A 9514-nucleotide genomic window follows, 5' to 3' on the forward strand; every position below is an offset into this window, starting at 1 on the left:
CTGAAGTTGAGCTGGGAAGGTGAGGGCAATTCAGTCAGAGATTGAAGCAGATGCAGGGTTTTAAAACACACTTGTACTTTGGCTGAAAAAAATTCAAGTGGTTTTGTTACAGGTATTTGTTACCTGTAACAAAACCACTTGAATTTTTTTCAGCCAAAGTGAACATTTTCAGAAACACTCAGGAAGAAAACGAGATACTGCCAGGCAGCCACAACTCCCCTTTCACCATCACCACTTTCTCAACACACAAGGGAAGAGGCAATCAGGGAGCTCCCCGGGCACAGCTTGCTGCCGCTCATCTACCGATTCTCTACATCCCTGCTCAAGCTACCAGCGCCACGAGAGAAAGGGAATGTGGTATCCATAGGGCTGTGAGGAGTGCATCTGCGAGCTGGAGGACAGCAAGGGGTAGATTCTACTAGGGTAGAGACTACACGTCCATCTGCAGCATAGGAGGCTCACAAAGTGATCGCAATGGGAAGTTCTTAGGTGAATGAGCACACATTCTCCCCCCCCATGGACATGAATACGGACTGAAACAATAGCTGAGAGGTGTCAGATCCTGTCAGCGGGTATTCTCTTCCCCAACCCTCTCCCAATCTCAGAGCTGTGTGCTTATGGCATGCTTTCTGCAGGTCCATTCTCTGCTCCCAACCTGCTCTAAGCAGTGTGCGCCTGTGGCATGCCTAGATCATGAAGGTTCTTAGCCCCCACCCAGTTACTGGTCTGTCTTGTATCCAGTAGCATTTAAAAGAAATGGGTGGTAGTCTCATTCTCCTGGCCAACAGCTCACAGCTCTAGCCATGACACGTGCTGCTTTTAGAAGACACTTCCCTTATGCATCAGGACCAGGTAAGTGCAACCACAATTTCTATTTAAAAAAATGTTTATTTGTCAAACCAAAGTAATAAATACCTTTAAGGAGGACAGTGTTTAAAAAAAAAAAAAATGAAAAATATGCCATCTTAACAAGGATGAACCAGAGAATTCTGCACTGCTGTGGGAAAACTCCAGACAATGGGTCAGAGGCAGTTACAATGAAGGGCAGGTGGAACAAGGTTCATGCCATACAAGTGATCCTACCCCCTCTACATCTGCAAGTGTGCAGTTCTGTATGATCCTTTTATTATTCCCCATGGTCAGCAGAAAGATACCTGGGGACACTGAGCCCTGACCACCACTCATCCATGTTGTTTCCTGGTATAAAATGGCCCTGGCAATCCTGGGATGGCAGACAGAGGGTCTCATTCTCCAGAGGGCTGCATCTGCTTGCAGAAGGCATCGAACTGCTGCTGTTCAAGCTCTGTCATCACTCTGTTCAGGGCGTAGATCTGTGCAGAGAAAAGGGGGGTGTGAGAACAACACACACTTGCCAAAGGGGGCTGTAGTTTTAGTGCTGGGAGACTGGGGTCCTACTCTGCTGTTTGGAATTGTCTCTCTAAAGTGTTAAAGAAACTGTATCCATGCCAACAGGCACCTCAACTTCTAACTACAAAGAGACCGTATCACTCTAAAAGTCACACTTGTCTCAAATACTTTTACCTGCTACTACAAATAATCCCCAAAGATTCCCACAGCTGAGAGGAAGAAAAATGATTTGCTGTTTTTTCAGTCTGCTTCCTGCACACTTGTCAGTACTGCAGTCTAGTCAGTTTGTCGGGGTACACAGCCAGTCCTGCCTGTTCAGTCAGTAACTGTCCTGTTTGTGGGTCTCTCTGTATGGCAGAGGGGAAAGAAATACATGTTGAAAATGTAAAGTGAGCCCCCATGGTCTGGGCGATTTGGGGCAGGGCTTGCCCCCAAAGCCACATTTAACTCATTCCTGAAGGTGGCAGCATCAGTGGAGCATACAGGAAAGAGGAGCGGATCCCAGAGCTGCTGTGGCCCCTTACATGTTTGTCCTCCGCTAGAAGTGGGCTAGGGCTCCAAGGATGAGTGGGCTCTCTGCAGATGAATGTTGAAGGCACTTTCAGGCTGACTGTAACTTCCCCTCTGCTGCCCTCCTGTGTTCATTTTCAAGGGAGCACATCTCATCATCAAGCTGCTACTGGGGTTCTCCCAGATCACTTGATGTTAAAGCTACTGCATCCAGTGACCCAGCACCCTCGTCAAAGCTCCTAATCTGATGTCTGCTGCCAAAGCAGCACTTTGCACGAGAGAAGGAAGGGAAGTTGACTAGGTGTCACGGAGTGTGGGGGAGTCAGGGTCCTGCACCCCCACTTCCTGCGATTCACCGTGACTCTCAGTGAGCCACGAAAACAGAAGGCTTATTAGACGACAAATAGTCCCAAACAGAGCTTGTAGGTACAACCAGGACCCCTCAGTCAAGTCCTTCTGGGGGGCAGGGAGCTTAGACCCCAGTCCCCTGGGGCTCCCTCCATTTCCCCAGCCAGCTCCAAACTGAAACCCCCTCCAGCCATCTCTCACCCCCCTCCCCTGGTTCCTCCTCCAGCCTTTGTCCAGTTTCCTTGGCAGAAGGTGTCACCTGGCCCCAACCCCCGTCCTGGGCTCTCATGTTACATGCTCAGATATCTTCCCTCAAGGAAAGTCTCCTATCCCCAGTGTAGACAGTCCCAGTAAAACTCCCCTGCAACATTACCAGGTCAATACTCCCCACGCCCTGCTGCGTCACCCTAGGGCTATGTGCCCTCTGCAACAAGCAGTCACTTTACACCCAGAGAGGGCCATGCAGGGAGTGGAGGACAGGCATTTTAAATGAGAATGTTTAGTTGCTGCCTCTGACGGGCCTGGCACCTTACCGCCCCTTCGGGGCAGGGCAGAGATGGGGTGTCGGAGCCTTGCCACTCCCAAGTTCACGTGCTCGCCTCTCTATAGGTGGCCCGATGCGGCCTAATGGCCTCCCTTTATGCAAACACCCCTTAGTCAGGGTAGTGTGCCCTAACGGCCGGAGTCCGTATAAATCGCTCCCAGCGTCAGAGCGGTGCGGCGCAGTGGCCAGAGTCCCTCTGACCACGCCTCGCAGGTGGGGTAGTTCGGCCTAGCGGCCCGAGTCCTTGTAACTCGCCCCAAACATCAGGGCAGGGTGGCCCACTGGCCAGGGTCCATATAACTTGCTCCCAGCATTGAAGCAGTGCAGCCCAATGACCAGAATCCATATAATCCCCCTCACAGATGGAATAGTGCGGCCTAGCGGCCGGAGTCCAGGTGGCTCGCCTCAAGCATCAAGGCAGTGTGGCCCAATGGCCAGTCATGGAAGTCACTCCAGCACCAGGGCAGTGTGGCCCAACATCCATATAATAACCACCTGTCTCAGGCAGGGTAGCACGGACTAGCGGCCAGAGTCCGCATGGTTCCTGTGCTGAGGCCCCCCGCCCCCTGGTTGGGGGGTGAAGGGGACTGTGTGTCTAAGTGTAAGTGTAAGAGGACCCAGGCCTGCCCGCTCCATTGGGTCCCGACCCAGGGCCATGGCAGTGGCAAGTACCCCTTGCCACCAGCTCAGCAGGGATCACCTCGAGCTCTTTCCGCACGGTCTCCCACATCTTTGAGGGCGGGCGGTGGTTCTTCCTCACTTTGTGGCCGGGGATGGTGGCGATATGATGGCTGCTCAAGGTGGTCTTCCCTGGCTGGGCTGACAAGACAGTGGGGAAGGTGGATATGAACTGTCGTACCTGTTCCTGCTGTACCAGGCCAAGCTCCTGGCCTTTGGCTGCTACCCCTGGCTCTGCTGGTTTGCTGGCCAACGGCCCCAATTCAGGTTCTGGAGGGTACGGGGTGATCATCAGGCCTTCCCAGTCTCTCCAGGCCTTGAGGAGGTTCACATGGTAGACCAGAGTGTCTTTCCTTTGCCCCGACACCCGAACTTCGTAGTTGATGGGCCCACCTGGAAGAGGCCTTGCCACTTTGATTAGATTCAGAGGCAGGTAACAACAAGAGGATGCGGTCCCCAGGCTCAAAACTTCTCATCTTCGCCCCCTTATTATACTGAGCCTCTTGACTACATTGGGCCTGCACCAGGTTCTCTCATGCCAAAGCTCCCAACTCTCAGAGCCGCTCCCGTAGGTGGAGGATATATTGAATGGATCCTCTGACCCAGGTGTCCTGTTCTTCCCATGTTTCTCTCAGGAGATCTAAGATTCCCCGGGGTTTCCTCCCGTAGAGGAGTTTGAAGGGGAAGAACCCTGTGGAAGCCTGTGGCACCTCTCGCACGGTGAAGAAACTGGGGGAAAACTTATCCCAGTGCCGAGGGTCATCTTCCACAAACTTTCGCAATGTGGCTTTCAGGGTGCCGTTCAATCTCTCTACCAACCCACTGTCTGAGGGTGGTAGACGGAGGTCTTGTGAGCGTGGATATTTAACAGATGACATAGCTCCACCACCAACCTAGAAGTTACGTTAGTCCCTTGATCCGCCAGAATCTCCTGGGGCAGACCAACATGGGCAAAGATCTGGAGGAGCTTGTTGGTGATGACCGGGGCCGTGGCGGTTCATAAAGGTACCACTTCTGGGTACCGCGTTGCATAGTCAACCACAACGAGGATGTACTTGTGGCCCGAGCTGCTCTTTTCCAAGGGCCCCACCAAGTCCATACCAATCTGCTCAAAAGGCATCCCAATCACCAGCAAGGGCACAAGGGGGGCTTTCGGTACCCCTTTCGGGCTGGCCTTCTGGCACTCAGGGCAAGAGGCACAGTAATCCCACACCTCTTGATGGATGCCTGGCCAGAAGAACCTCTGGGCCACCCGTTGCAGGGTTTTCTCCCTCCCTAGATGCCTAGCCCAAGGTACTGAGTGAGCCAAGTGGAGTAGAGTTCCCCTGGAACCGCCACAGGACCAACAGTTGGTGCAGGTCTTATTTCATTTGGGGCTCCTGGACCACCCAATAGAGTAAGTCGTTATGGATCTCAAAACGGGGTCCTTGCTGTTGGTGTCGGAAGAGGTGTTCCTCTTCTAGGAAATCAGCATGTACATCCAGCTATCCCTGGCCCTCCCTTTTTGGTGCCTCAGCAGGGGCTCAGCCTCCTTTGGTTATCTCTGGATTCTCTGAGGGCCCCTCCAGGGGGGTTGTCCAGCGCTGGTTGGCCTAGTAATCCATGCCTCCCGGCCCACACACCCCTTTTCCTCGCAGGCCGAGCACCCCACTCCTGCAGGAGCTCAGCGAAGCCCAGCCAATTGCATCCCTGAATCACTGGGAAAGTGAACTTCGGGGCCACCCCCAACTAGGCATCGCCCGCCTTGCTGAGCGGCATCAAGCTGCACCCAGACAGTGGGGTAGGGTTTCACGTCCCCATGAATACACTGCAGGTGTTTGGGGCCTCTGGCGAGTTCTACCAGCCCAGCCCAGATGACTGTCTGGCTACATCCCAAGTCCACAGTAGATATCCCATCCACTTTCACTGGTACAACAATCTTAGCCGGCTCCCACTTCTGGGTGTGTTGACCGGCGGCCCAAACCTGTCCATAATTACAATCCATTTATGGGCACTCCCTCCGGAAATGCCCTATCTGTCCACACTCGTAACACCGGTCTCGCTCTCCTTCTCCGGGTGGGGTGTTTTGGGGGGTGCTCTTCCTTCCCAACGAGTCATCTTGGCCCCACGTGAGGTTTGCACCGTTGGGTCTCTTGCACTAAGGGTTGGTGGGGTCCCCGATGATGGGGGCGTACAAACAGGGGCTCCTCCCCTCTACCTTGCACGGCCCCTGTGCCAGGGTTGGGTTCCGTTCACCCGAGTTCCCCAATTTGGAGACTGTCTTCTCCCCTCCCTCTGCTGCCACGTAATCCTCCATTGAGAGGTCGCTTCAGCAAGGCTTCTTGGGCGGTGCTGCTGCACCCATTCCTTCCCCCCGGTAGGTATAGTCTGGAGGAACTGCTCTAGGGCCACAGTCTCGGCTACTTGAACGCTCATCCGATGTTCTGGTTCTAGCAACCTCCAATAGAGATCATGGATTTGCTGGCGGTAAGTCTTGGGGTTGACCCCCGTTTTGGACCAAGATGGCTGCCTTGACCTTAGAGTACTCCAGCACCTCCTGTGGATTGAGGTTGCAATATGCGGATTGAGCTGGGCCAGTTAAGTAAGGGGCTAAGATAGAGTCCCAGTGTGCGGTGGGCCATTGGATGGCAGTTGCAACCCGCTCAAAAGTCATGAGAAAGGCCTCGGGGTCGTTCCCGGGCCCCATCTTTGTTAGGTGCACTGGTGATCCTCCGAGGCCATCCCCGGCCCCGCCTGGGGGAGGACTTGGTGCGTGTCTTAGCAAAGTTGCCATCTGCTGGAACAGTCGCTCCTGGTTTGCTTGTTGGGCAGCCAGCTCCCGAATCAGCTGCTGTTCTTTCTGCTGCGCCACCTGCAGTTGCTGTTGTGCTGCTTGCTCAGGGGTGGGCAAACTTTTTGGCCCGAGGGCCACATCAGCGTTGCCCAACGGTATGGAGGGCTGGGTAGGAAAGGCAGTGTCTCCCCAAACAGCCTGGCCCCCACACCCATCCACCCCCTCCCACTTCCCGCCCCACTCAGAACTCCCAACCCATCCACCCCCCCGCTCCTTGACCCCTAACTGCCCCCCAGGGCCCCACCCCATCCAACCCCCCCCACCCTGTCCCCTGACAGCCACAACCCCTACCTGCCCCCTGGAACCCCACCCCCTATCCAACTCCCCCTGCTCCCCATCCCCTGACTGCCCCCTGTCCACCCCATATCCAAACCCCCCACTCCCTTACCATGCCGGACCCAGCCACGCCGTCGCACTGCCCGACAGGAGCGGTGGGCCAGAGCGCTGCCGGCGCTGCGGTGCAGCTGCAGGGGACAGCGGGGGAGGGGCCGGGGGCTAGCCTCCCCGGCTGGGAGCTCAGGAGCCGGGCCGGATGGTGCCGCGGGCCGGATGTGGCCCGTAGTTTGCCCACCTCTGTGCTAGCTGCTAGAGCAACTGTGCTTGCTGCTGCTGTTGTGCCACCTGCTGCTGTTGGTTGTCCAGCAGCCATTTCAGAAGCTTCTCTGGCTCCATCTTGGGTGACTTGGTCCTTCTTTCAGGCCCTGATCGATGCCCACATTCTCCACCAGTTGTGACAGGCCTGGCACCTTAGCACCCCTTTGGGGCAGGGGGAGCTGGGGTGTTGGAACCTTGCCACTCCCAAGTTTGCATGCTCGCCTCTCTGTGGGCGGCCCGATGAGGCCTCCATGCAATTACCCTTTAGGCAGGGTAGTGTGCCCTAATGGCTGGAGTCCATATAAATCGCTCCCAGTGTCAGAGCGGTGCGGCCCACTGGCCAGAGTTCATATAACCCACCCCCCCTTGCAGGCAGGGTAGTGCAGCCTAGCGGCCGGAGTCCATGTGGCTCACCTCATGTGTCAGGGCTGTGTGGCCCAAAGGTGAACGTCACCCCCCTCAGGCAAGGTAATCACCTGATAATCACCGCCCTCAGGCAGGGTAGAGCGGGCTAGTGGCCAGAGTTCAGACAATCACCCCTCACTGGCAGGGTAGCGCAGCCTAGCAGCCGGAGTCCCGTGCTGGGCCACCCCTCCCACCCGACCCTGAGAGGGGGCAGGTGTTGGGGGGTAGGGGGAAGGTGTAGGGGGACCTGGGCCCGCCCTCTCCACCGGGTCTCAACCCAGGGCCCTGGCAGTGGCAAGTCCCCCTTGCCACCAGCTCAGTGGGGATCTGCCTGAAACACCCCGAGCCTCTCTGCAGCTCTAATGCTGTTTTCCTCTCAAGTTCCTCTGGACACTTCCTACCCTAACCATCGTGTGGAGGGGTCCTCAGGTCTGTCCCCTGCTGCGATGGGCTCCATCTGGGCATGTCCCAGCTTGGCTGGCTTCCGGATCCTGGGGTGCAGGCTGTCCCTCCTCAGGAGCTGGCAGCGTGCCTTCGTCCCCTCCAGCGCTCCACCCAGACTGATCAGCTCTTCAGGCTTTTATACCCGTTCTCCAGTTGGAGCATACCCAGCAGAGCCTCAGAGGGGGGCTTCCAACCCCTGCGGTACCAGTGCGGGGCCGCTCCACCCCGTCACACTGCATGGACCGCGGAAACATTTTGAGATCAAAAGATCAGGAAAGAACAAGGCCCCCCCCATCGCCCAGCCAGGCCCCCCCCGGCGCCGGGAGCCCCCCCCCCCGCCCGCACCTCTGCTCTCTGCCTCTGCTTCAGCTCCTGCTGCGCGGATTTCTGCTTGGCCTTCTCCAGCCGGCTGCCGGGCTCCTTGGGCTTGGGCTTCTCCTTCCGCCCGCCGCCGGGCTCCATGGCTCCTTCCCCGGCCGCCGCGCTCGGCCCGGGCAGGGAGCGGGCCCGCAAGCGAGACCGCAGCGTCAGGCCCGCGCCGCCCAGCGCCCTGCGGCCTCGCCCAAGCCCCCACCCCAGCGCTGTCCCCCTCCTCCCCGGGGCCCGGGGCCCGGGCCCAGCCCCCGCCTCCCGCGTTCCGGGTGGCCGGGCGGGTAGGCGCCTGCCGCGCCGCTTCTCGCCAGTGTAAAATGGCGGGGAGAGGCTGGTCCCATCGAGGACTCGGCACTCGATTGCTCCTACCCGATCTCGGCGGGTAGGGTAAAGGGACTAGGGAAGCGCGCGCTGAAATATGAGCGAGTGCGCAGGCGCGAGAATACGCATGCGTAAACGTTGTGTGAAAACTGGCTGGTGCGCAGGGACAGCACCGGGGGATGGAGCGTGGCAAACGGAGAGAGCAGGTCCCGCGCATGCGCATGCGGTGATCCTGCGGGCTGGGCAGGGCGCCACCAGAGCCCGGCATCTCGTGGGGTACCGCCTAGCGCAGCGCCCCCTGGCGGGGGAGGGTCCCCTGGCAGCTGGGCCCGGGTCAGGCTCTGCGCGGGGCCGCTGGGCTAGGGGCCTGGGGGGCCCGTTGGGTGGTGGGGGCCCGCTGGGGCACAGGTCAGGGCAGCAGAAGACTTGCAAGGGGGGGAGGCCAAGCCCCCAGAAGGGGCATTTTGGGCCGCGCTGGGGCCCTGCTCACCAGGTCACCGCGCCAGTCGCTCCGCTTGGCCCAGCGGTGACCACCCGGACCCAGGCGGGCCACGGGGGCCAGCCCTGGTTCCCTCCACCCACTGGACCCGGGCTGAGCTCGGTTTCGCAAAGCGAGGGTCAGTGCCCCTTTGGCCGCCCCATCTCTGACCCTGTGGGGACGAGGTGGGGCCGGGGTGCAGGTGCCAGAGGCATGGGCACTGGTGCCAGGCACTACGGGGTTGCCAGTCTGTGGCCGCCTGGCTTGAGAGCCTTGTGCTGTCGGTGGCCTTGCTGCCCCGGCCAAGCTCAGATTTCCCTTGGTGGAGGGGGGAGGTTTTACATTCCTGCATCATGCATGTCTAAGAAAGCATCTGTCTCACACTCCCTGCCTCCATGCCTGCGTTCCTACTCCCTTCCCCACGTGAGCTGTGCTGGTGAGCTCCGTCCAAAAGCCACCAGATGTTCTGCAGCCCTTTGGAAAGGCCCAGTAGCCATGGGCCTGATAGGTTTCAGAGTAACAGCCGTGTTAGTCTGTATTCGCAAAAAGAAAAGGACTAACCAGTTTATTTGAGCATGAGCTTTCGTGAGCTACAGTTCACTTCATACTTGTGGCACCT

At 57.9% G+C, this 9514-nt stretch overlaps 1 protein-coding gene across 1 annotated transcript; it reads right to left on the reverse strand.

Moving 5' to 3' along the window:
* Window positions 1–286: 286 nt before the first annotated feature.
* SVBP (small vasohibin binding protein) lies at window positions 287–8269 on the reverse strand. Its single transcript, XM_074975171.1, has 2 exons — window positions 8070–8269; window positions 287–1331 (listed from the first exon to the last, which is right to left on the reverse strand). Exons 1-2 carry the CDS (start codon window positions 8184–8186, stop codon window positions 1245–1247), a joined length of 204 nt encoding a protein of 67 aa, XP_074831272.1. The 5' UTR covers window positions 8187–8269; the 3' UTR covers window positions 287–1244.
* Between the last annotated feature and the right edge of the window lie 1245 nt (window positions 8270–9514).

The sequence above is a fragment of the Natator depressus genome, chromosome 18 (genome assembly GCF_965152275.1).
Source record: "Natator depressus isolate rNatDep1 chromosome 18, rNatDep2.hap1, whole genome shotgun sequence".
NCBI lineage: Eukaryota > Metazoa > Chordata > Testudines > Cheloniidae > Natator > Natator depressus.

Bases quoted from the DNA above. Each gene is read 5' to 3' on its own strand.
- SVBP (XM_074975171.1), bottom strand. From the start codon at position 8,186: ATGGAGCCCGGCGGCGGGCGGAAGGAGAAGCCCAAGCCCAAGGAGCCC. The intron at 1,332-8,069 runs GTGCGGGCGGGG...TTCTCTGCACAG, and splicing joins AGCAGAGGCAGAGAGCAGAG to ATCTACGCCCTGAACAGAGT.